Consider the following 26,915-nt stretch of genomic DNA (forward strand, 5'->3'; position numbering starts at 1 on the left):
ACCATCAACCACGTGTGCTCACACTGGCACCCACGGGAAGGACAGGTGAGCATGCCAATGCTGTGTGGCCACATGGGCACAGCGGCCCACACAGCAGCATTGGCGCGAGCAGCCCACCTCACCTTTCACAGTCGCAGGCCCCACGGGCAGGCCACCTTGGGGGACAATAAACCTGACCAGACCCCAGGGCAGCCAAGGCCACCACTCCATCCCATGCACAGGACTCATCATGGGCCCAAAGGCTGCACTGCAGGGGACGCAGAACACCCCCGCAGTCCAGAGGTGCCCTGCCGTGTGGGAAGCCACGGCCCAGCACCTCAGAGCCCGATGGTGCCACAGGGGAGCTGCAGCCAGACCGCCAGCCCCATGCCATCCCAACAGACGCAACCCACTCCGTAGCCTGCCTAGGGCCGCCCCCCAGGCCTGGCAGGACTGAAACAGTACTGCTCGCCCCACCCACCTCCTTCCCACACGAAGGCACAATGGAGCTGGGTAGGCTTCTTCAGGGCCCAAGGAGGAGCCCTGGCAGAAGGCAGGAGCAGTGGGGGTGCCCAGAGCTCTGCAAGGCAGCCCCAGTCCTGGATGCATGGCCAGCATCATGAAAATGCTCCCAGGGGCCACCATGAGGAAGGGCAGGTGGGGTATCCTCCTCAACAGAACAAAAAAGAGGCTGAGAACTCTTTGGCAGGGGACTGACGTCTCCTGGGAGAGGGCAGGTTGGGGGCAGGCTCCCCTGACTTGGGAGGAGATAAGAGCACCCTTCCCGGGCCACTCCAGCCCTGCATGCGGTGGGAGGGGCAGCTGCAGGCCACCAGGAAGGCCTTGGTGGGTGGAGCCGATGGCCAGCTGCCCACCCCGGGCCTCCACACAGCCCTAGTGCTGCTTCGTCCTCCCAGGCCCACGCAGTGGGAACCGGCTGGGAAGCACGGGGTGCAGGTCAGGGATGTGCCCAGATCCCAGCCGGCTGGCACCGCCCTGTAACAGGGCTGTGGGGCTGAATCTCACAGCGTCCTTCTGCCCCACGGGACAGAACATCTGATTTCCCACTGAGGGCAGCTCACGGCGCCCACCAGGGCCCACCCCCGCCCAGGAGCTAGGCCAGGAACTGCCCCCTCCCTGCCCTCATCCTCCAGCCTTGCTGGCTGGGAACCGTGATCTCTACCCAGCAACACCCCCCATGGCTGGGTTTCTGGACCGTCTACCCAGAGAGGGGATCAGGCTTCACAGTGGCAGGTTTCCCACACACACTAACAGCCACACAGGCAGACGGCCTGCCCAGCCCACAGGGCTCTCAGCTGCGAAGAGCTGGCCTGGGACAGGGAAACAGACCCTGGGAGGGGCAAGCCCGGGCCTGCCACAGCCCCTGCCCAGCCCAGAGGGTTCTCAACAAGAAAACCACAGCCACCCCAGGGGCAGCCTGGCTCCTCCCAAGAGGTCTTCAATGAGACGAGGCAAGGACGCTGGAGACATAGGAGGCACAGGTGGTGGCACTGGCCCGAGGTCACGAGGCTACTGAGCACACTAAGACCCAGGTCGTGAAAGTGGTGATATGTGGGCACAGCCTCGGAAGTCTGAAGGGACTGACCCCACCCTCCACCCACTGGAACCCCCTCCCAGGCCTTGAGGGCTCCTCAAGTCCTGGTGCCCCACTGGGCAGGCCCTGCCCCCAGCACTATGTCCGCCTGTGGGGAGCTCCCAGCAGGCAGGGGGACTGGCTGTGAGCAGGAAGCCCAGGCTGGAGCAGCTCCGGGCCTCCTGTACACGGGGCATCTGCTACTTATGTTTTCAAAAGGCCCAGAAACAAGCCACACTTGCAACCATCCACAGGCACCCGCCAGGGCAGGCAGGAGGTGGGACAGGCACGGAGGACTTCCTGGGAGGCCAGCCCATCCAAGCAGCCTCCCCACACCACCTTACTTCATTCTCACCACCCCACAGCCGTGAGGCCAGGACTCAGCCCCACCCCCACCAGTGCACCTGTCTGGGGCTCTCAGAGCCTGAGGCCCCCAGAAGGGGTCCCCAGGAAGAACGTAACTCAAGCACCCATGCATCTTTCAGAGGTGCTGGAACAGGAGGGAGGGTTTTCCTGTTCTCCAGCCCCCCACCCCACCCATGCAGCCCCAGCCTCTGGCCACAGAGGTGGCTCCCATATTGAAAGGAGAGCCAGCATCAGTGGGCACGGCTGTCACAGGAGTTCTCCCTGCTGGGGGCTCAGGGGATCCCCACAAAGTGCCCTCTATGGAGGGGTCAGACTAGAAGGGGTGTGCCTGCCCAGGTATGTCTCTGGGGTCCCTCTGCCACTGGTCACCCTGTAAATGTGTGGCCCAGTGTTGAGCCCCCTGACACCTGGTCCTCTGCCAGCCTTCCCTCGGGATCCAAGTTTACCTCTGAAATAGAACTGATGACCCGTGGCCTCAGCAAAGCCTGGCTGCTCACTGCAGACGTCATGCTGCTCCTGACAGGTCTTTGCATGGGCCACACACAACCCTGTGGGCCGCAGCACCGCACAGCACAGAAGACTCCCTGACCTGACTATAGGCCTATTTCCTTCGCCTCATTAAAACTGTACTGGAAGCCAGGCACAGGGGCTCACACCTGTAATCCCAGCACTTTGGGAGGCCGAGGCTGGAGGATCACCTGAGGTCAGGAGTTCAAGACGAGCTTGGCCAACATGGTGAAACCCTGTCTCTACTAAAAACACAAAAATTAGCCAGGCATGGTGGCGTGAGCCTGTAATCCCAGCTACTCAGGAGGCTGAGGTGGGAGAATCTCTTGAACCCAGGAGACGGAGGTTGCAATGAGCTGAGATCGTGCCACTGCACTCCAGCCTGGGCAACAGAGTGAGCACAACACTCCAGGGCCAACTGAGTCAGAGCAGGGCCGCGGGATGACGGAGAGCGAGCTGGCATGGGCTGGGGGTGGGTGAAGGACGCGGTCTCACTACAGGCCCCACAGGGCCATGTCGGGGTACCCAAGGCCAGCCAAGCACCGAGGGCAGCCTGGAGGACTGCCTGGATGCCAGGAGTCTCCCAGACAGAGCTAGCCAGTCCTGGATGAGCGCAGTCCTGGAAGAGAAGTCCGTGTTCCCAGGTGGTCTGTCTCTCCTGGGCAGCCTCCCGTCCCCCAATGGGCAGGAGGGGCAAGTGTGCCTGGGAGAGACACTGGGCACAGTGCCCCTGCGGTGCCCACAGCCTGTTTCAGGATGGGCCCTGGAGACCACAGTGGCTGGCACAGCGAGCAGACCTAGTGGGCTCTGATCCCCAACCCCTCAGCTCCTTCCACCAACTCAGCAGTCCTATGACTGCTGAGACCAAACAGTCTATGAAGCCAGGCCCTACGGGAGAGAGCGTCCTGAGGGTCCGGCTAAGGTTCCCAGACGCCCCGGACATGTGCCAATGCTCTGCAAGGAGCCGTGCTCTCAAGCGGGGGCAGCCCTTGGCTCAGAAGCCCGACATGCGCCATGCTCTGCAAGGAAGCCATGCTCTGCAAGGCGGGCAGCCTAGCAGAGGCCCCGACAATGCGCCTGCCTGCAAGGAGCCATGCTCTGCAAGCGCGGGGCAGCCTTGGCCCAGAGCCCCGACATGCGCCATGCTCTGCAAGGAGCCATGCTCTGCAAGCGCGGGGCAGTCTTGGTACTTCGTGCCTGACTGCGTTGCTCAGACACACCCGGCTGAAGGGCCCAGAGCTCACCGCCAGTCGTCGGCCTCAAAGAAACCCCAGCTGGGCCATGAGGCCGCGGCCTCAGAGCCGGGCCCCCAACCCATCACGCTAGCAGCAGGCAAGCCACACAAAGGTGGGTCAAGGAAGGGGCCAACAGCAGCTGGTCCCTGGCCCTGGGGGAGGAGACTGGCCCCTGTGAGCTCCAGGCACACACCTGACACCTGCACTGGGCAGCACCTTCCAGGCAAAGGGGAGTGAGCTGCACTGTGCTGCACTGGTGGCTGCCTGGCCCTGGCCTTCAGCTCCCTGGGGGAACAAGAGGAATAGGGAGGGCAGCTGCTGCTTCTGCACACAAAACCCCACAGCAGGGGACCTGCCGGCCACGCTCTGCCTCGAGCCCAAGCTCTGAGCCATGCTGCACAGACCGACCAGTGGCAGAAGCCGCACACGTGCCATGCCAGGTGCCACGCCAGTCCCTGGCCTGGGTGTAGACCGTGGCCAGCCCCGGATCAAAAGCACCAGAGGGAGCCTGGGGCCCCAGGGCTGAGCTCCGAGACCAGGGCTCCATAACACACACTCAAGCAAACCAACAGGCAACTGGACACTTAACGTCTAGAAGCTGCTAAGTTTACGGTCATCCTATCTAGCTACAGAATTCTCTGGAATTCCATCTGCTCTCTCTGCGAGCCCCGAGGCCCAGGCCATGCACAGTCACACTTCGCCATGGCTTCTTCTGGCCTGGGTGGCACCTCCCAGCAGCGGTCGGCCCGGCCTGAGGCTACCCCAGGAGCTGGTGACAGTGCCAGCCTCCTGCTGAGTGAAAGCTCCTAACAGCAGGGTCGGCACAGCCTTGGACAGCCACGGGCAAGCGGACCAGAAAGGAGGGCCCTGAGGGGTGGCAGGTGGCACAGGCACAGGCATGGGCGCGGTCCCTCTTCAGGATTCCCGTGGCCATCTAGAAACCCTGAAGAGAGACATGCGGCCCAGCCCTTTCCAGAACAGCTGGGTCAGAGACTCTGTGTCCTCCCAAGGCAGAGCCACCCAAGGGACCCCAGAGCATGGAAAGAAGAGGTCTCAGCTGGGAGTCGGGCGAGGAGCGTCCCTGGGGCCCATCCTGAGGGGGGTCCTTGCATGTCGCCCTGCTCCCATAAGGACACGGACCAGAGACTGAGGTCACCGGACTTAGCCCTGGAAAGAGGGGGCTCCAATCAAGGGTGCCAAAGACAGCCCTGGTCTTCCTGCTATGCCTGCCCATGCACCTCTCTACGGGAAGCACAGCTTGGCCAGCTGGGATTCCGCCACTCAGCACACACGCAGTGACCAGAGCTGGCCATTGGTTGCAGCAGATCTGTACCAAGGGACAGGATGGGACAGGAGGACAGGGAATGGGCCAGGCCACGGGGGCAGGCAGTGCCTGTGCACCACTCTCCCAGGAGGCCTCCCCACCCATCTGGATGCCACGCCTGCCACACAACCCCAAGCCTGACGTTCTGCCAGGGCCTGGCACTGTCCCCGCTTCAGTGGCATCAGCCTGCAGCTGGCCCACAGCCCAGGGTGCTGGCACTGGTGCTGAAGATGTGGGGGACCTGGAGAACCCCACAGCCACCATAGTTCAAGTCCACCCAGGGCCACACTGAAACCCATGCTAGGATGCAGGCTGCTGCCCCAATGGGGCCACACAGGGCACTGACTTCAGTGGGGGTCCAGTGGGAGAGGCCCTGGAGAGACCCTGGCTGGACATTCTCTGTCTGCCATCAGGCAAGAGCCCAGCACCTCCCGCCAAGAGTCACACCCGTGCCATCAGGGCCTCGCCGGGCTGGCCCACCAGTCACGGTCCCAACATAGCCCCAGAGCTCAGCAGATGCCCAGTGAGCAAGGGCAGGGCCAGCTCTGGAGGATGAGTGGCAGGAAGACCAGGTGCCTGTGGGCAGGAGACACTGGGCTGGGGCTACTTCCTCTCCCAGTACTGCTGCTGGTGCCGGGCAGGAGACCCCTTGGGGAACCAGGACTTCCTTCCCCACAGGACCCCGCCCAGAACATGATCAGACTTGGTGCAGGGGAAACAACCAGTGGGGATCACAGGGTTCCCAGACGATGCCCAAGTCCACATGGACTCTGACCACAACCAGCTTTGCCACGACCCACCTGTGGGACCACAGCAGGTGCCCTCAGGCAAGGGTCAAAGTGGAGAGACAGAGGAGGCTGGCAGGGGCCACTTATGGGCAGCAGATGGGGCGCAGAAGGCTACAGCCCCAGCAGGGGCCTACACAGGGGCCCAGCAACATCCTGACCCCATGTGGAGAAGGGGCCAAATCCCAGAAGGCACAGGCCACACTCGTCCCCAGGTGGAAAGCCGCCTCAGTGCCCAGAGCCACACCCACTCCCCAGCCCCTCAACAGGAGGCCAGCTGAGGCTGGCAGAGCCATGCCCCCGTTACTCCAGTGGGAGAACCGAGAGCTGGTAAAAAGACACCGCCAGGAGGCAAGCAGCATAAGCCCTGCTGGCTGTGCCCAGAGACAGACCCCAGAGGCCGGCCACAGGAAGAGCACACGCCAGCAGAGTGGGCAGAGAACCAGGCCAGCAGGGGTGGCCACTGGAACGGCCCTGTGCCATGCCCACCAGTCACCCAAGCACTTGGCAGCGTGCCCCTGGCTGCCTGGTTGGGGTTGGCAGGTGGCGACAGAGCCTGTGTCCTGCACCCCAACACCCACTGCCTGGTGGACTCCTGAGACAGGCCACCAGGGTGAGGGACCCACCCGGGGTGTCCTGCACTTGATTCAAAGTCTGACAAGACACGTGATTAGGGGGACGTGCCAGCCCTAGGCTGGGAGGAGAGGGACAAGAGGACTATCTCAATCCATTCAACAAAAGGACCAGCCCAAGCTGTCCCCAGTCTGGGGGCCCAGAGTCCTACAGCAGTGTGAGTTCTGGCTCTCCTGAGAACGCCACCCTGCCCGGGCAGCCCAGGTCTTCAGCTTTGCGCCCACAGTGCAGTGCAGCACCACCACGGCACACACGCAACCCCATGCCAGTTCTGTGGAGTCATTAATTAGCACAGCCACAACACACGCAAAACTGGAGGCCTCCGGCATGCCTGATAATTTATGCAAGATTCAAGGATCGCTGTGGCTGCCTTTCCTGAAGCCTAATTCAGCATTTTCTTTTTCCCTTATGAAAGCAGGACTCCAGATCTAACTGCTCTCATGCCCTTTCACGGGGTTCACCACAGTAAAATCGAACAGCCCCGCTGCACACAGCAAGCAATGCTGGATCACATACCCCAGAGGCGCCAGGCAGAGCCTCCCAGGTGGGCAAGGCTGGCCGCTAGCGCAGCCCAGCTGGAACACCACACCGGGCCACAGCACCCGAAAGCACCGCTCAGCCCCACAGCAAACACCCAGCCCCACAGCAAACACCCAGCCCCACGGCAAACAGCCCCACGGCAAACACCCAGCCCCACGGCAAACACCCAGCCCCACAGCAAACAGCTCCACGGCAAACACCCAGCCCCACAGCAAACACCCAGCCCCACAGCAAACAGCCCCACGGCAAACACTCAGCCCCACGGCAAACACCCAGCCCCACAGCAAACACCCAGCCCCACGGCGAATGCCCAGCCCCACAGCAAACGCTCAGCCCCACGGCAAACGCTCTCGACCCCATTCACAGATATGGAACCGAGCACCAGCAAGGAGAATGGACAGACAGGGCCAAAGTCTCCCGCCAGGCCATGCCCGCATCACGCCTGGGGGCTCATAACCCTGCCTCCTGGCATCCAGCAAAGATTCAGGCCTCCAGCACCGGACACAGGGCTGCTCCCCAGTACCTAGCAGCATGGGGCAGGGTGCCTGCCCCTCACTCTCGCTGGGGCCATGGGAGAGTCTCCGGCCCCTCTGGCCCTGGCACCCTCCCCCACTGCCAAGACACAGTAAGCCCACCCTGGCACCCACCCTGTGGTGCACCTCAGGCCCTGGGCGCTCCTGCCTCCTCGGGGGCCGCCACTCGTCTCTGCGCAGGGCACGGGAGCCATCTTGTTCCTGACCACAGCGCTCCAGCTCCCCACAAGGCTGGGACCCAGACCCGGCCAGCTCACCACAGAAGCCAGGCGGCACTGCCGAGGGGCTGTGGGGCCAGCGCCCATGCCTGGGCCAGGCAGCGACAGACACCCTCCACGGTCAAGCTTCTGTTCTCAGGCTCTGTGCGGCAGGTCAGGGCTCCACCAATGCCTCACGTCCCATCCACAGCCAGCCTCCTGGGGAGACCACCACGCTCAGAAAGGCCTCCCAGCAGCCTGGCAGAGGAGGTTACAGCTCGGATGGCACAGAAACCAGCCCCTCTGCTGGAGGCCGGGGCTCGAGGCTGGTGGCACCCTGCCCACTTGCTCACTGGGCCTCCAAGTGCCGCTGCCAACCTCCACCAGCCTATGAGTCTCAAAGGGGGCAGGACAGTGTCGGGGCAGGGAGCCCTGTGGCTTTTCCTCCTGGTGGGCAGCCCTCTGCCAGGCCCTCACCCCTCGGTTGCCCACTAAGCATGGTGACTGCCCCGCCTTCCTGCTCAAGGCCTGCCCATGGGGTCTTCTGAGGGAGCAAGGCCCTCCCTTCTGCCCAGGTCCAGTCCTCTGGGAGGGGGGCGCCTCACCTACACCAGGAGCTGCCACAGCCTGAGGCTCAAGTGCACGCAGAGCAGCCAGGGTGCTGCCCACAGCACCTTCCTACGGGCAGGACGGACACTAATTCCGCATTTCCTGCAATACAAAACATGAGGCAGGAGGAAGGAATGCCCACGGTGGCGGGGCGGCTGGGACGCAATCTTAGAGGAGCTGGCCTGGCAGGGTGGCCCATGGCCCACCGCACAGACTCCCGAACGAGGGGAGCAAACTGTGCACACCTAAGGGTGGGGGAGGAGCCTGGCCAGAGGTTGGGCCTGGCTGGAGCTACAGAGGGCCTTCGGTGGGGGCAGGGCCAGTCGAGAGAAAACAGTTGGGTTTTTCCCATGCACTGGAATCCACAGGCTGCGGGGGTCACTGGGAGAAGCCGCTGGGAACAGAGGGGCAGAGGGGCCACCACACTCCCAAGCTGGTGCCTGCTCAGTGACATCCCCGTAAGCATCTGTGGCCAAACAGTGCAAAGCCACAGCACGGGCCGGGTGCAGAACCCACCCAGGCCTCTGATGCCAGGGCTGCCTGGCAAACCACCCCCTCTCCAAGGTACCGGGAGGCGACACAGAAATGGCCACATGCACAGGGAGGACCCAAGGACACAGGAGGGCCCCAGGACTCAGAGGGGTCCCATGAACAGCCGCCAAGGCAGGCCCTTCCAAGAGCCAGCAGTTAGGAGGCAGCGTTCAAGGAAATGTCGCACCACAGTCAGGGGAGGCCCCACAAAGGACTGGGCGGACGGCCAGGGCTCTGGGGAGGCTGCCTTTGGCTTTGCCAGGGCTAGAGGGTGAGACCCAGGATGCTCACCCTCTAGCCCATGTGCCTGAGGGACCCCAGCCCCTCGGGTCCCGCTCTGGGTCCCGCTCTGGGGCTGGGGGAAGCCACGACAACCACCTGGTGGCAGGGAGGGGCTGAGGCCAACAGCTCCCGCGGGGCATCCCTGAGCACTTCCTCGGAGAAACTCGGACTCAGGGAATGGGCATCCAGGCCTCAAAAGACCCACCTGGGTGGGGCAGCCCTGGCACCTGGTGACACCAGAGGAGGGTCCCAGACCCACGCCTGCCCTTTCTGCCAGGGACCTGGGGTGAGTGGAGACTCCACTTCTCGTCTGCGAATGTTGACAGCAGTTCCTCCACGCCCTGGGGCCGGCACGGCGGACTGAGGGACGGGTAGGAATCGCCTTTTGTGCAGCAAGCTCTGGGCCACAGGCAGATGCCTAGCCTGACACCTGTCCAAGCCTGGGCAGCCAGCAGGCCTCGACCCAGCCTAGTTGTCCACACGAGACCACCATGTAAGCTAGGCCCTTTCTGTCCACCACAGGTGTGCCCAGGACCTGTCAGGCCCACACCCTCACCCAGCACCCTGGCAACAAGTCTGAGAAGGCGGCTGCTTCCCAGGCAGGGCCTTGGGCTCATTCCAGGCCATGGGGTAAGGGGGCAGGCCACTGGCATGCATCCACCATCCTGGGTGGGTGAAGCAGAGGGGGCTCTCCCACCCCAGCAGATGACAAAACCACTGCCTACCCACCTACCACGACTTTTCCTTGGCATAAAAGAGCAGACGCTTCCATGTGGCTGGTAGGAGTTCCATCACCTCCCGCCACCAAGAAGCTCCTCAGCCTGGGCGCAGCGGGGTGGGTGGGAGAGCTGGCCCTCACTCTGGCCTGGCCTGGAGTGTACAGCCTGGACAGCGTCCCTCTGCGCAGGCCGACTAGGCTTAGGGACTCATGCCTGTCAGCCCAGGGTGGCCGAGCACAGCGACGGGCCCCAGGAGGACGCACCACGAAGCTGGCCCCGCATCCCCCGCACCAGAGTGAGGGCCTGGTCACAGGGCTCAGCTGTGTGTTCTGTGAACACTGCACACCAAGAGCACTAATTGCCACAGTTACATGAGTGGCAAACAGGACACCATTTTCAGACTCCGAAAAGGTTTTCACCTCTTCTGCCCAAATGCCGTCTCGAGCATCGGTCCACCAGAGACAGATCAACCCAGGCAGGTCTCTAATGCAGCCTCCAGCAAATGCTACTCGCCCAGGCCGCCCTTCTGGGGCTGTCTTCTAGCTTCTTTTTTTTTTTTTTTTTTTTTTGAGACAGGGTCTCATTCTATCACCCAGGCTGCAGTGTGCAGTGGTGCAATCATGGCTCACTAGAGCCTCAACCTCCCAGACCTCTCACCTCAGCCTCCCGAGTCGCTAGGATTCCATGCATGTGCCACCATGCACCATGCCCAGGTAATTCTTGCATTTTTTGTAGAGATGGGGTTTTGCCACATTGCCCAGGCGGGTCTTGAGCTCCTAGGTTCAAGTAATCACCCGCCTCAGCCTCCCGAAGTGTTGGGATTCCAGGCATGAGCCTCGGCGCCCGGCCAGTGTCTCACATTCTCATCCCCTAGCTGCCAACAGACCCATCCCCAGGAGAAAAGGAAAGGAAGAAATGAAAGGCAAGGGGCACACTGACGGCAGAGGCAGAGACACCCAGGAATCCCCTGCCCCACCCCAGCCGAGGTCTGACTCCAGGCCCAGAGGACTTCGGAGGGGAGGGGAGGAAAGGCACCGAGGAGTCAGACTGGAGCCTTCCTAACAGTCTCAGTCCCCAGGCATGAGCCGCCACGCTGCTGCTGAACAATGCACTTTTGAATTCAATTAAAGCGATTATCTGTTGTGCCAAATAAATTGTGTACAGCATATATCCTGCGGCACTTTACACCTCCAGGCTCATTATTCCCTAACTGTTTCCTCCTGTTTATACCTCTCAAATTAAATTGCTGATAATATGCGCCAAAATAAAAAATGAACGCACCTTGTCCCAAGAAAATTGATTCTCCCTTTTCCTGAACTGGCGATGGCCAGGTTTTATATACTCTGTTCTTGGTGATCATTAGTAATTCAATTTTCTTTTATTAGCCCCTTATCTGCTGAGCAGTATAGTGGCAGGGCTGACCTCTTTCGCACGGGTAAATGTTTAAAATCTTTTCCCTGATTAATTTTGCCAGTTAAGAAAAAGAGGAGAAATGGCCCGGCTCTTAGCCATCACAATGAATAAAGCTTAATGTTGATTGTGATGGAATTTCTAATGCCAGGGAAATTGATTGAACGCGGCAATTACACTGCAATAGTAACTCAGGGGAGATGGGATCGCTTTCTCCTGGCCGTAGCCTTTTGGTTATTTAAAATAATCCAATTTGCAAGGATAATTATGTATTAGCGTTTTATCTGCCACTTGAAATGAACAGGGGAGTTTCGATACTGGCCCAGCATTAGCAGGTTATTGCTGCAAATTACTTGATATCTGCTTTCTTTCACATAAAGAGAAAATTAGGCGATCAATTACCAAAAAAGGGTGGACGGAGGGGATAGGAGGGGCAAGCATGCCCTCTGCTGGCCACTGGGCCGCATGGCAAGGCTGAAGTGAGGCGGGTGAGGGAGGGGGCAGCAGGGCTGCCTGGCAGCTTTCAGAAGCCCGTCCCTAGTGCAGAAGCCTACAGGGCAGTCGTCCCCACCTGGACACTGGGACACTGCCCTCTCCTTGAAGAGGAGAGGTGGAGCTGGAACGAAGCTTTTGCTGGGCAGAAAATGGGGAAAGAAAACTCCAAACAGCCAAATGAAGGAGCAGCCCCACGTGGCGGCCCCATCCACAGCCCACACGACCCCGGCATCCAGGAACCGCCCCAGCCGATGGAGGCCTCGGCCACACAGGAGGGCTGAGGGAGGGCCCGGGAAGGGCTCACTGGCTCACCAGGGCACTGCAAACAAAGCTGGGCCCTGCCCAGAAGCCCACCTGACCAGGCTGAGGACAGGCAAGCCTCAGTTCTTCGGCAGGCAGGGAAGGAGATGGTGGGCCTTGCAGGAGGGAGCCTCGGGGAGCCACTCACCAGCTTCCCGGGCCCCAGCCTCCCACCTCAGCAGATGCCCCGGCCATGCCCATCTCCCCTGCGGCCAGCTTGGAGTCTTGCGGTGGTTGTCTCTGGGGTCAGCTGCCTGAGTGACCAGGCCAAGATGCAGGCTCGGCGTCTCACCTCTGCACACATCTCCATGGGCTCCCTGCCCGCTTGAGAGCGTGTGGACTCTGCTCCTTGGCCTGGCGTCCACAGCCTCGCACACAGGCCCTCCAGACTCACTGCCTGCTTAGGCCTACCAGACACCCTGGGGCCCTGGACCTTCCCCTCCCAGGGTCCTCCCCTGTCCCTCCCTGGCTTCCCAACGTAACCAGAACCAACCCCCCTTTCCCTCCCATGGCCTACAAGACCCTTTCCCGGGACCTGGTCCCTCTGCCCCACTGGCTCCAACCCCTCCAAGCCACACTCCCAGACGGTGAACCGGCCCCACAGCCTCCTTGTGCTCCAGAACACAGTAAGCTCATTCCCACCTCCATCTCAGCCTACAGAGCTGAGCCCTATTCGCTCCTCTCTGCTCAGGTCACCTCCTCAGAGAAGCCCTCCCACTCGCAGACCACCTCTCTGTAGCTGGTCCTGTGCTATCCCCCTGCCTGCTCCTCAGAAGGCATTTTCCAGCCAGAAGCACCTTTCTGGCTGATGTACAAGCACTCCAGTGGCTGCCTGTCTCCACCACTGGAAGGCGGCTCCAGCCTCATCCTCCCTTCACCTTCACTGCAGTATCCCTAGGAGCCAGCAGGCTGCCAGGCACAGTGACTCAACCGTGCTTGCCAGATGGGCCAGTGGTGGGCAAGTCAGGGGGACGCCTTCCCCACCCCCACCCCTTCCTCACACAGGACCCTCTCCTCTCCCTCTATGCAGTTGTCACACTGGTCTTTTTTTTTTTTTGAGACAAAATGTCACTCTGTCACCCAGGCTGGAGATCTCTGCTCAATGCAACCTCTGCCTCCTGGGTTCAAGAGATTCTCCTCCCTCAGCCTCCCAAGTGGCTGGGATTAAGGCGCTTGCCACCATGCCTGGCTAATTTTTGTATTTTTAGTAGAGATGGGTTTTGCCATGTTGCCAAGGCTGGTCTTGAACGCCTGACCTCAGGTGATCTGCCCACCTCAGCCTCCCAATGTGCTGGGATTACAGGTGTGAGCCACCGCACCCAGCTTCACATTGGTCTTTATGAGTTTGGCTGGGCACAGTGGCTCACACCTGTAATCCCAGCACTTTAAGAGACTAAGGCAGGAGGATCCCGTGAGCCCAGGAGTTCAAGACCAGCCTAGGCAACAAAGCAAGACCCTGTCCCTATAAAAAAAGTAAAAATTAGCCAGACATAGTGACCTGTACCTGCAGTCCCAGCTTTTCAGCAGGGTCACCTGAGCCCAGGAGGTTGAGGCTGCAGTGAGCCGTGATTGCACCACCGTACTCCAGCCGGGGAGGCAAGCAGGGCCCTGTTTCTAAAAACATTAAAACAACAACAACAACAACAACAAAAACAGATGAGATCAATTACACCCTTCCCCCTAGAGACACAGGACCGCAGCAGCCCCTCAGCTGTGCACTCCGCAATGGTCAGCCGGTGAAGCCGGTGGCCTCCCAAGCCCACAACTCCTCCTGGCAGGAGTCCAGGGGGCGCCGAGCAAGGCCCCATCGGCAGGAAGCAGCCTCCCCCATCCCCTGCCTATGCCCCATTCTACTAGAGGCCCGAAGACGGAGCAGGCCAGGTGAGCAGGGCTGACCCTGCACCCAGTGGGGAGCCTCTCACCCCAACCACCATGCCATCTGCAAGCCTTGGCCTCCTAGGGCTCAGCAGCCCCTCCTGGCCTCCCAGAGCTGGACGCCTCCTCAACCCCTCCTCCCCAGGTGACCAGGGGATACTGCCAACTGTCCAAGCCAACCTACTATCCACTCCCAGACAAGCCCACGACCTAACCCCCATCCGGCCACCTCACTGTGGTCACCAGGGACCACATGGGTCTCTGCTTGCTCTCTGTCACCAGGATGAAATCCACGTGTCCTGGCATGCAGCAGGTGTCTGCTAATAGGGGACAGCCGACCAGCACCCCCAGCCTCACTTTCGCCTGCCCCCCCTTCCCCGTGCTGCAACACCCGGCTGCATCGCCCCATTCAGTCCTCCATCTGGGACCCATCTGGGACACAGGCCTGCCCTCCCGCTGGCCAGCCCCACACATGACTCCTTAGCGCGGCGCGCGAAGGCGCTCAGCTCTTCCAAGGTCTTCTGAAGCCTCCCTAGAAACAGTATGCTTGAATGGGTTTCCTTTGAGAGAGAGTCTCGTTCTGTCGCCCAGGCCTGGAGCCGCATTGGCACCCATCTTAGCTCGCTGAAGCCTCCCAGGCCTTGAGCAATTCCTCCTGCCCCTCCAGCCTCTCGAGTAGCTGGAATTACATGCAATGTGCCGCCATGCCCAGCTGATTTTTTGTATTTTTGGTAGAGACGGGGTTTTGCCATGTTGGCCAGGCTGGGTCTTAAACTCCTGGCCCTCAAGGGATCCTCCCACCTGGCCTCCCCAAGGAGCTGGGATTAAGCATGAACAAACCTGCGCCAGCCTTGGGCTAGATTTCTCGAGCACCAGTTCCAGTCGGAGTGCCCAGGTCCAAGCCTGCTCAATCCCAACATCCCACCTTCTCCAGATGTCACAGACACAAGCTCAGGAAGCCGTTGCCCTAATGCGCCCAGGGGAGCCCACAGAGTCGCACGGGACCAGGTGCACACAAAGACAAACGTGGCTCCACGCCGACCCCCACAGTGTCTGGGGGGTGCCACACCAAGGGCTCTAGACCCTCACACATACCCCAACCACGTGCCGCCTGGAGGCTGCTCCCCCAGTGGTGTCGGCGCACAATCACCGCAGTGGGGGTCAACCCTCAAAAGGCCTACACCCCACAATCTCCAGACCCGGGGCCTTCCCCAGCCCCCACAGGGGCTCAGACCAACTTCCCCTGCAGGGCCGGGACCTTCCCTGCCACCAAAACAGGAGCTCAGACCACTTCCCTGCAGGCCGGGACCTTCCCCAGCCGCCACAGGGGTTCAGACCACTTCTCTGCAGGCCGGGACCTTCCCCAGCCGCCACAGGGGTTCAGACCACTTCCCTGCAGGCCGGGACGTTCCCCGGCCACCACAGGGGCTCAGACCACTTCTCCGCAGGCCAGGACCTTCCCCGGCCACCACAGGAGCTCAGACCACTTCTCTGCAGGACAGGACCTTCCCTGGCCACCACAGGAGCTCTCAGGAGCTCAGACCACTTCTCTCCAGGCGGGACCGGGTGCACTCAGAGTGGTACAGCGGGAGACCAGACCAATTCTTTCAGGCCACTCAAAACACTCACGCAGTACCATGTGACACTCAGAAAGGGCAGAGCAGGTAGACCTGCAGCCCCAGCCAGCCAAGCACAGAAGGGCCCTGGAGGAGGCAGAGGCCTGGGGGTGCCCAGTGCAGCACAAGTGAGGGCTTCACCCCTGTCTAAGGGCTCAGCAGCCGCCGCCCTCTCCTCCCTCAGGAGGGACGCAGCTGGGTCCATACCAAGAGACACACAGAAGAGGCCACAGCGCCTGCCTAGCAGCACATCCCACACCCAGACTCCAGGGCGCAGCACCCGGGCCCTCTCCTCTACCCGCCAGCCCACCACCACCGTCTGCCAGGCAGTGCCCTCCCAGCCAGGGTCTCTAACAGCATGAGGCAGGGAAGGTGCCCATGGCTCCTAACAGGCCAGCAGATCCAGTGCAAGCATGCCCAGCCCCAGTACCCAGCGCCCCTGCTCCCAGCATACCTTCCTTGGTGGGGAGGTGGGCCCGGCTCGGTGGCAGGCGGCACAGTCGGTGTGTGGTGACCTGTACCAGGCCTTTGTTGGGGGTCTTCTTCAGGACAGGGCTGCTCTTCCCCCGGAGGGCCTGTCTCCGCCGGAGGCTGAGGTGGCTCTTGGCGGTGGTGGCAGGTGAGGGGCTGCTTTTCTTGTCTCCAGGAAGGCTGTGGAGACAAAATACAGGCAGCTCTCAACAAGCCCTGGGGGTTCTGCCCACCTACCCTTCGTCACCAGGACCCGAGGAGCATGGGAGCAGCCCCTGAAGGCCAGGACCCGGCCACATCGGGTCCTGTCTGGACCCTGCCTCCCTCACCCCCTGGCAGCTCTGCCCACCCTCCACAGCCAGGCTGAGGCGGCAGGCTTGGATCCACAATCCCAGATGACCCCAGAACTAGGGCAGGCTACCATGCTCCCAGGGAGAACAGAGGGGCCTCAGCGCTCTGTCCCCACACACGTCCACCCCTTCCCCATCTACCCAGGCCAGAGGAGCCCAGCATGGGGCAAAGGGAAGAGCCAACATCCCTGAGGAGAGCGGCCACCGGCCCCACGTGGCCTTCCGAGCCCTCAGTAAGGGGCAGCTTCTCCACACTCCCTCTCCACACTTCCTGGACAGAGGGAGCTGCCAGCATGGTTTAGAGCAGAGCTGCCACCGAGAAACAGCCAGGAGTGGGAGCCAGGTGCCCACGTGCCTCAAGACAGCACCTGTCTGGGGAACCAGGGCCAGAGAGAATGAGCTGCACGACCCAGCGACCTAGACCAGACAGCAGGGGTGCGCAGCGAGGAGGTGCCTTCCGAGACAGCGCGCCACTGTGTCTGATGACGAAGGCAGGACCTCCACCCTCTGCCCAGCAGGTACAGCCGCCACCTTAGCTGCCAACCTGATAGAGTCCCTGAGCCCAGACCAAGCACTGCACCATGACACCAAATCTGAGTCTCATCACAAGTCCGCAAGGGTGGAGGCTGGGAGAGAAGTGTGCCAAGCAAGCGAGTGACTCCGCCTGGCTGCCTGGCCAAGGGGGCTGGGACCTAACACCAATCTGCTCGCCCTGGGACCAGAGGCCAACCGCAGCCTCAGCACTCCGCGAGGCAGGCCACAGAGCCCAAAGCCAGGAATGCCCAAGGAGGCTGCCCGCCTACTGCAGCAGCCCCTGGCCCCCCCGCCCATACAGCCTAGCTGGAGCAGGTCCTCCAGCCCTGGGGGCCAGCAAAGGCCAGGTCTCCTGGAGCCCAAGCCCTAGACACAGGGCAGGAAGGAAAGACCAGACACCCCTGGCAGGGCCCAGAGCCCTGGTCCACCTCCCAACACAGACCTGTGGCTGGCAGCTCCAGGCCAGGGGCAGACACCTGCTCTCACTGTCTCATCATCCCCCTGGGGACACATGGACCCTGGGCTGGTCCCTGGGAGCTACTCCCCCTGCGCCTGGCCTGGCACAAAGCCTTCGCTCTGTGAACTCTGTGCAACTGAAATGGAAGCTGCTCGTCTCTCACCAGCAGGAGTAAGGATGGGCTTGCCAGCAGCGTGAGGGACGGGAAACCTGCCCCCTAAGTCTGTGCCCCAGGCTAGCCCAAACCACCACAGCAGCACTTCCTGCCTCATTTCTTGCTGGAAATGTGAACCCAACTGCAGGCAAAGCTCCGAGCTCAGCAGATCCATCAGGGGTGCCAAACAAACCCTCCTCACAGCCCCTCACACTCCACCGCAGCCGGCCGAGATGCCCACCTTGTACTGCCCCGCCTCCGGATGATCTTGGTGCGGCTCTTCACTTTGTAAGCCGAGAGCGGGGTCTCCCCAGAGACGGGCTTCAAGCCACTGAGTCCTACGGCTGGTCTGTCCCCTGGCGGGGACCTAGACAGGACCGGGGAGAGCTGGGAGGCATGGTCCTTGCTGCCAGCCTCTGACTGCCAACGGAAGGAGGAAGAGGAGGAGACAGAGGGACTGGAGGCCTTCCACTTGTACTTGCTGGGGGCAGAACCTGGCTTGGAGGATGTGGCTGGCTTCCTGGGCTTGGGCTCTGGGTCAGCTATGAGCTGTGGCTTCTCCACCTTGTTTGCCGTGCCAGCAGGGACCTTGCACACATTCTCTGCAGCCACTCTGGGACTGAGGGCCCTCCGAGCAGCCCGGGGACTCTTCGCGGAGGCAGCCACCCATTTGTAGTTGTTTTTCCGGAATTTGTTAGTTCGACAGGTCACAACTAGCGAGGCCTCCCGGGCCTGCCTGGGTCCTGAGGCCAGTCTGGCTGGGCCCACCACTGAGCCTGACGGAACTGGCTGATCTGCGTGGCCAGCATCTACTCTCCTGTCCCCAAGGAGCTGTGCAGCACAGCTGACCACGGAATGAGAACCCAGCTTCCGGCTCGGGGCCACGCCAGTGCGTGGGGGCAGAGCGGAGGATGGGAAGCTCGCCTTGATGGCAATCACGCTCTCACTGACTGTCCGGCGGGGCTCCCGGGGGCTGTCGCCCACACTGCCCACTGATTTCACCACCCTGGGCTTACTGGCCTCCTTCTGGCAGACCAGAAGAGGATCTTCCACACTGCAGGTCCCCCTGATTCTTGCTGGTCTCGAGGGCTGCAGCTGTCCCCGAGGGGGCTCACCTTCACCTTCCCGGGGCCTTTGGTCACTCCAGGGGGTGTCCTCATATTCTTCCAAAGAGCCCCGCTGGGCCCCTGAAGCACCGGCAGAGCCAGACTTTGATGGTGGTTTAACTTTGATGACCACGTTCTGACCTTTACTGAGCTGGACCTGTCTCCCAAGGATGTGCTGCTGCGGGACAGGAGCCTGGCCCCCCCGGGCCCCGTGCAGCGGCCGCACAGCAGGGTCGGCAGGTGGGTCTGAGGGTCCCGGGGGCCGGTTCACGAGGGAGTATTTCTTGCGCCATGAAGGCCCATGGTGTGAGGAGTAGCCCCTCCGGCTTGGACGAGGGTAGCGGGCACTGAAGGCCCTGCCACTGTGGTAAGTGGGTGGCTGCCACCCAGAAGCTGTTGGGGTACCAGGGGCTGAGGCATTGCCATGGAGGGTTTTGTAGTCATCAATTAGACCTGAGAAGACAGAACCACAGGCTCAGTTAGCCAGAGGGTAACCGTAACAATCATGACTGCCCTGGAAGAGCATCAGCTGGCAAGATACCCCCAGATCTCATCTCACTTCTGAGCCCCTGCCGGTTTCCAGAGGCACAGCCCCCAGCACCTGGGACTCACTGACAACTCAGTCCGCATCACCTGGGCCTGTCACTTCTATGAGCCTTTTCTCCAACAGCTCCACTTCAATCCTACTTCCACCTGCTTAACACAAAAATGAACCATGTGGTACAACCCTTATTTGCTGGTCTGCTGAGTCCACAGTCCTTTGATGAAAAGTGTCACTCAGTCTGAAGAGAATCCCAACGATCCCCTCTGCACTTTTTGAATCAGAGGGGACAAGTCGGCCGCACAGGCCCTCTGGCTGGCCTACAGATGGAAAGGAGTCACTCCACTAAGGGTAACAGAACTGACACTCCTGAGGACGCCATGCCTAACAGGAAAAAAGAATACTAGGACCAGAGGCCACTGCCCTGCCAGATGTCATAGTCTTCCCTGCAGAAGAGGAGAGAGCAATGGGCTAGAGTCTTACTGCAGTAAACTGACACAATCACAGGACTTTCCAAATAAGTCCCTGGATAGCTATCCCGGTGCAGGAGGGCCAGGAACACAGGCAAGGGCAGCAGCAGCCAGGGATGCTCCAACTCAACCAGCAAACCAGCAGCAGCCAGCCTCCCAGTTATCAGCACTCCCCCACCACAGGCCCTGCCCCTGGGGACACAGAAAGCCATGTCCAGACGTGGTGACATCCCAGAGCAGGTGTGATGGGAGCCCAAGAAGTGTCCCCAAGTGGGAGGCAGTCCACCTGGCCTCTTATCCATACACACTTTCCCAATCCTTAAGTCTTCCCTTTGTGAGAGTAAATGCAAAAAGTAATTTTAATTTTTATTAGTTTTTTTGTTTGGTTGGTTTTGGCTTTGTATTTGAGATGTGGCTTTTCTCTGCTGCCCAGGCTGGAGTGCGGTGGCCCAATCACAGCTCACTGCAGCCAGAACCTCCTGGGCACAAGTGAACCTTCCACCTCTGAGTAGCTGGGACTACAGGCGCAAGCCACCATGCCCATTTCATTTTTAAAAATTTTTCTGTAGAGACGGGGTCTCGTCATGTTGCCCAGGATGGTCTCAAACTCCCGGGCTCAAGCCATCCTCCTGCCATGGCCTCCCAAAGTGCTGGGATTACAGACGTGGGCCATTGCGTCCGTACATGGATTTTTTTTTTTTAAGTTTAGAAACACCAATTTGGGTTTTTTAATGTTTAAGTGTGGAAGCTGAAGCCTGTTGAGTCTGCACCTGAAATGGCAAGGGAGGTGTGACTGTTTGGAGAAACGGGGCATCAAAACCGGGCGTCGAGGCTGGGAGCGGTGGCTCATGCCTGTAATCCCAGCAGTTTGGGAAGCCCAGGTGGGTGGATTACCTGAGGTCGCGAGTTAGAGACCAACCTGGCCAACATGGTGAAACCCCGTCTCTACTCAAAATACAAAAATCAGCCGGGCATTGTGGCGCATGTCTGTAATCCCACCGACTCGGGAGGCTGAGGCAGGAGAATCGCTTGAACCCGGGATGCGGAGGTTGCAGTGAGCCGAGATAGCGTCACTGCACCCCGGCCTGGGTAACAGAGCAAGACTCTGTCTCAAAAAAACAAAAAAACAAAACAAAACAAAACAAAACAAAACGGACGTCAAGGAAGGAACCCGCGTGCGCCCGGAGCCTGCTCTGCCGAAATGAGCTACGAACCAGTACCAGTCCCGCAGTGGGGCGCGGGGAGCGAGAGCGGGCGCCGAGGGACTCGCCAGACCATGGTGGTGGGGAGGGCCACCGCCTCCCGCGGGGTACTAAGCGACGGCCCTGCCTCCACCCTATGCAGCCCCTGCAGGGCCGGCACCGCTCCCTCCACAAAGCTGGAGCCGGGGACTGACCCGGGCCCTGAGCCGGCCCACAAGTCCTGGCAGACCCTACCGTTCCCCACCCCAGCCGCCACCAGGAACACGAGGGCGGTGAGCGACCCCTTCGACGAGGCGGACAGAGACCCGCCGCGAGGTGAGGGGCAAAGAAGGGGACTCGCGTCCCGGCCCCGGACGGACCTACCCTGCAGGAGACGGATCTGCCGCCGTAATATCTCCTTTTCCTCCATCTCCCAAGTCCGCGACGCCCGGCCAAGCCCCCGCGACGTCATCGCTACGCGACCTTTTTCCCGCTGGGGGGGCGGGCCGGGCCGGGCCGGGGCGGAGCCGCGGGGAGCAGGCCCGGATGTCTGCCGGCCGCAGACGACCCGCCGTCGCCCTGGCAACGGCAGCGAAGAGGCGGAGCCGCGCACGCGCAGAGCGAGGCGGGGACGTCACTAGTGAGCGTCGGGAAGTAGCCCGGTTGCCACTGGGAAGGGGCGGTTCGGACTCTGGGAGGCCGCGCGGCCCAGCTTGTGCAGTCCGGGATCGGGTCCCCTTGGGAGACTGGGCGAGGGGCGAGACCTGGGGCCCTCCCAGCCCATACCGCAGTTCCTTCCCACAGTCCCTGCGTTTCATTTCGCCCCAGTTGAGAGTTGGGGGTCTACGGGGGGACCCCATGGGAGAAGGTCCAGTTAACAGTTACTCTTGACCCACGAGGGTCTGTGAAATCTCTTACTGTGGCCAGAGGAGAAGACATCGGAGAGCAAGTTTCCTTGGATAGACATGTTGAACCTCTGAAAACATGAAAGTTTTTGGTTCGTCAGTAGAAACATGTACAAGTGCGCTGTTGGTGGGAATGTAAATGGCGCAGCACCGCAGAAAACTGTGGAGATTACACTGAAGGTTAAAAGTTGAACTACCGGATATGAGGGCGATCTGGCTGCGACACCTGTCATCCCACTGATCGCCAGGGTTGATTCGGCTGATCTGGCTGGCTAGGCCAGTGTCCCCTTCCTTCCTCACTGTTTCATGTACCTCCTTCCCAAAGTTGCGGCTCAATGGAAGGGGACGACCATGCCCGAGAGAGAAGTTGGGCTCCCCTGCTAGAACCTCCAAACAAGCTCTCAAGGTCCATTTGTAGGAGAATGTAGGGTAGTCAAGCTTCCAAGATTCCAGACACATCCAAATGAGGCGCTGCATGTGGCAATCTGCCTTTCTAGGAGAAAACAAAAACAGAACTACGGTATGATCCAGCAACCCTACTTCTGGCTATATTCCCAAAAGAATGCAAATCAGAGACTCAAACATATGTGTGCCCCCATGTTCACTGCAGCATTTTTCACAATAGCCAAAAGACAAACAACCCGAGTGTCCATGGTGGATGGAATGATAAACAAAATGTGGTCCATACAAACAATGAAATATTTTTCAGCCTTAAAAAGGAAGGAAATTCGGCCGGGCGCGGTGGCTCACGCCTGTAATCCTAGCACTTTGGGAGGCTGAGGCAGGCGGATCACGAGGTCAGGAGTTGGAGACCAGCGTGGTCAACATGGTGAAACCGCATCTCTGCTAAAAATACAAAAAATTAGCCGGGCGTGGTAGTGCGCACCTGTAGTCCCAGCTACTCAGGAGGCTGAGGCAGGAGAATCACTTGAACCTGGGAGGCGGAGGTTGCAGTGAGCCAAGATCGAGCCACTGCACTCCAGCCTGGGCGACAGAGCTAGACTTTGTCTCAAAAAAAAGAAGAAAGACAAGATAAAAAGGAAGGAAATTCTAACACAGGATACACCATGGATAAACCTTGAAAACATTATGCTCTGTAAAATAAGCCAGTCACAAAAAGACAAATCTTGTGTGATTCCACTTCCATGCAGTATCTAGAATACAGATTCCTAGAGACAGAAGGTAGATTAGAGGTTCAGTGGCTGGGATAAGGAGGAATGGAGAAGTGTTGCTTAATGGGTATAGGGTTTCTGTTTGGAATGATGAAAAAGTTTTGAAAGTAGTGGTGATGGTTACACAAAATTGTGATGGTAATAATGCCACTGAATTATACACATTAAAATGGCTAGGCTGGGCCAGGCACGGTGGCTCACACCTGTAATCGCAGCACTTTGGGAGGCCAAGGTGAGCAGATCACGAGGCCAGGAGATGGAAACCACCCTGGCTAACATGGTGAAACCCCGTCTCTACGAAAAATACAAAAATTAGCCGGGCATTGTGGCAGGCGCCTGTAGTCCCAGTTACTCAAGAGGCTGAGACAGGAGACTGGCGTGAACCCAGGAGGCGGAGCTTGCAGTGAGCCAAGTTCACGCCACTGCACTCCAGCCTGGGCGACAGAGTGAGACTCCATCTCATAAAAACAAACAAAAAAGGCTAGGTTGGGCAGGGTGGCTCAAGCCTGTAATCCCAGCACTCTGGACTTTGGGTGGCCAAGACGGCGGATCACGAGGTCAAGAGATCAAGACAAGCCTGGCCAACATGGCAAAACCCCGTCTCTACTAAAAATACAAAAACTATCAGGGCATGGTGGCAGGTGCCTGTAATCCCAGCTACTCAGGAGGCTGAGGCAGGAGAATTGCTTGAAGCTGGGAGGCATAGGTTGCAATGAGCCAAGATCGTGCCACTGCACTCCAGCCTGGGAGACAGAGCAAGACTCCATCTCAAAAAAAAAAAAAAAAAAAAAAAAAAAAAAAAAAAAAAAAAAAAAAAAAAAAAAGGCTAAAATGACAACTTCTATGCTGTATATATTTTACACCAATGAATAAGGAATAAGCAATGTTAAAGTTCTTCAGGACCAGGCACAGTGGCTCACACCTGTCATCCCAGCACTTTGAGAGGCCAAGGCGGGTGGATCACGAGGTAAGGAGTTCAAGACCAGCCTGACCAACATGGTGAAACCCCCATCTACTAAAAATACAAAAAAATTAGCTGGGTGTGGTGGCACATGCCCGTAGTCCCAGCCACTTGGGAGGCTGAGACAGGAGAATCGCTTGAACCCGGGAGGCGAAGGTTGCAGTGAGCCAAGATCGCGCCACTGCACTCCAGCCTAGGCAACAGAGTGAGACTCCGTCTCAAAAAAAAAAAAAAAAAAAAAGAAAAGAAAAGAAACAAAGTTCTTCAGGCCGGTTGCAGTGGCTCACACCTGTAATCCCACCACTTTGGGAGGCTGAGGTGGGTGGATCACCTGAGGTCAGGAGTTTGAGATCAGCCGGACCAACATGGTGAAACCCTGTCTCTATTAAAAATACAAAAATTAGCTGGATGCGGTGGGGGGTGCCTGTAATCCCAGCTACTCAGGAGGCTGAGGCAGGAGAATCACTTGAACCTGGGAAGCTGAGGTTGCAGTAAGCCAAGATGGCACCACTGCACTCCAGCCTGGGCGAAAAGAGTAAAACTCTATCTCAAAAAAATAAAAATAAAAGAAGAAATTTCTTCAGGCTGAAGAGGATACAATATGGAGACTCAGATCTACAAGAAGAAAGAGTGTAGGAAATGAGAAGTGTGTTAGAAAATGAAAATTTTTGGCAGGGCGCAGTGGCTCAAGCCTGTAATCCCAGCACTTTGGGAGGCCGAGACGGGCAGATCACGAGGTCGGGAGATCAAGACCATCCTGGCTCACCCGGTGAAACCCCGTCTCTACTAAAAAATACAAAAAACTAGCTGGGCGCGGTGGCAGGCGCCTGTAGTCCCAGCTACTCAGGAGGCTGAGGCAGGAGAATGGCGTAAACCCGGGAGGCAGAGCTTGCAGTGAGCTGAGATCCGGCCACTGCACTCCAGCCTGGGCGACAGAGTGAGACTCCATCTCAAAAAAAAAAAAAAAAGAAAATGAAAATTTTTTCTCTTTGTTTTCTGTAAAACACAAGGAGCTGCAGCAAAAATAAGATATCGAGGTTTCTAACATACGTAGACATGAAACACATGGCAACAGTGAAGCAGAGGACTCCCATGCATGGTGCCTCTGAAGAGACACCTGTGCACGTAGGTAAGGACGCGATCCATGGCCTCCACCCAGCCTGCCTCTGTCCCGCTCCTAAGGCCAGCACTAGCCAGGCTAGTGTGACTCCACCCCACATACAGTGATGGGCACTGTGAGGGCTTCTGCAGTGGCAGTGGCAAAGGCAGCTTGCTGGCTGGAGAGGGCTGGCTCCCCAAGCAGAAGGGCAAATGAATGGAGGCTGGGAAGTCAAGGCAGTAGAACAGGCCGACTCAGGCCATGGGAGCCCCAGCCAGGAGTCCCACCTAGCCCAGATGGATCTAGGAGAGGCGGAATCCATGTGAAACCATCTTTGCTTCCCGCTGCCTTGCAGACTCCATCCAAGCACCACCCAGTCCTGTCTGTCCTCCCTCCTCCCTCCTCTTCCTTCGCTCCCACTGCAACTCTCCCAGCTGATCATTTCACTAGAGTGTCTGCCTCTATCCCTCCAGGCAGCCTGCGAGTGGCCTGGAGACAAGCCCGTGGGTGACGCTGGAGTGACCTATGTGCCAGGACATGGGTGACCATGAGAGGACTCTGAGAATGAATGGGATGAAATTTCCCACCGGGAGGCTTGATGAGCACTTGTGCAGTGGACTAGCCCTGTTTCGTTTCCCTTGAGACTCTTGTGACCACTACCTTGTGACAGCCGGGGGTGGCCTGCTGGACCATGCCCAACACATGCAGAGCATTGAGAACGAAATGTTTGCGCCCCCACATGCTAAATTCATCTGTTGAAATCCAAACTGTCAGTGTGATAGTATCAGGAAGTGGGGCCTCTAGAAGGTGGTTAGGTCATGAGAGTGGAGCCCTCGTGAATGGGACTAGTGCCCTATAAGAAGCAGATAGGACGGGCGCAGTGGCTCACACCTGTAATCCCAGCACTTTGGGAGGCCGAAGCAGGTGGATCATGAGGTCAGGAGTTCGCGACCGGCCTGACCAACATGGTGAAACCCTATCTCTACTAAAAATACAAAAAAATTAGCTGGGCGTGGTGGCACACACCTGTAATCCCAGCTACTCAGGAGGCTGAGGCAGGAGAATCGCTTGAACCCAGGAGGCAGAGGTTGCAGTGAGCCGAGATCACGTCATTGCACTCCAGCCTGGGCAACAGGAGCGAAACTCCATCTCAAAAAAAAAAAAAATACAGAGGCTGGGCACAGTGGCTCACACCTGTAATCCCTGCACTTTGGGAGGCCGAGGTGGGCAGATCACAAGGTCAAGGTCAGGACTTCGAGACTAGCCTGGCCAACATAGTGAAACCCTATCTCTACTAAAAATACAAAAATTAGCCAAGTATGGTGGCACGCACCTTTAGTCCCAGCTACTCGAGAGACTGAGGTAGGAGACTCGCTTGGACCCAGGAGGCAGAGGTTGCAGTGAGCTGAGATGGCGTCACTGTACTCCAGCCTGGGTGACAGAGCAAGACTCTCTCTCAAAAAAAAAGAAAAGAAAAAAAAGCGGACAGTGTGGCCGGGCGCAGTGGCTCACGCCTGTATGTAATCTCAGCACTTTGGGAGGCCCAAGGCAGGTGGATCACCTGAGGTCAGGAGTTCAAGACCAGCCTGGCCAACATGGTGAAACCCCATCTCTATTCAAAATACAAAAATTAGCCAGGCATAGTGGCACATGCCTGTAGTCCCAGCTATTTGGGAGACTGAGGCAAGAGAATCACTTGAATCCAGGAAGTGGAGCTCGCAGTGAGCTGAGATTGCGCCATTGCACTCCAGCCTGGGCGACAGAGCAAGACTCCATCTCAAAAAAAAAAAATTGCCGGCCATGGTGGTGGGTACCTGTAATCCCAGCTACTGTGAGGCTGAGGCAGGAGAATCGCTTGAACCAGGGAGGCAAAGGTTGTAGTGAGCCGAGATCATACCACTGTACTCCAGCCTGGGTGACAGAGCTGATCTTTATCTCAAAAAAAAAGAGAAGCAGTCAGAGACTACCTCTCTCTTTTCTCTGC

At 59.0% G+C, this 26,915-nt stretch overlaps 1 protein-coding gene across 2 annotated transcripts in view; it reads right to left on the reverse strand.

Moving 5' to 3' along the window:
• The window catches only part of ZC3H3 (zinc finger CCCH-type containing 3), a 102,564-nt gene extending 81,288 nt beyond the window's left edge, over positions 1–21,276 (reverse strand). For both annotated transcript variants that reach the window (XM_017883424.1, XM_017883423.1), the window contains exons 1-3: positions 21,179–21,276; positions 17,738–19,055; positions 15,985–16,181 (exon numbers count right to left, since the gene is read on the reverse strand). In XM_017883424.1, the coding sequence (XP_017738913.1) occupies positions 15,985–16,181; positions 17,738–19,055; positions 21,179–21,266 (1,603 nt within the window). In that variant the 5' untranslated portion in view covers positions 21,267–21,276. The remainder of the gene's footprint in view (positions 1–15,984; positions 16,182–17,737; positions 19,056–21,178) is intronic.
• Between the last annotated feature and the right edge of the window lie 5,639 nt (positions 21,277–26,915).

The sequence above is a fragment of the Rhinopithecus bieti genome, unplaced genomic scaffold (assembly GCF_001698545.2).
Source record: "Rhinopithecus bieti isolate Rb0 unplaced genomic scaffold, ASM169854v2 scaffold_13617, whole genome shotgun sequence".
Taxonomy (NCBI): domain Eukaryota; kingdom Metazoa; phylum Chordata; class Mammalia; order Primates; family Cercopithecidae; genus Rhinopithecus; species Rhinopithecus bieti.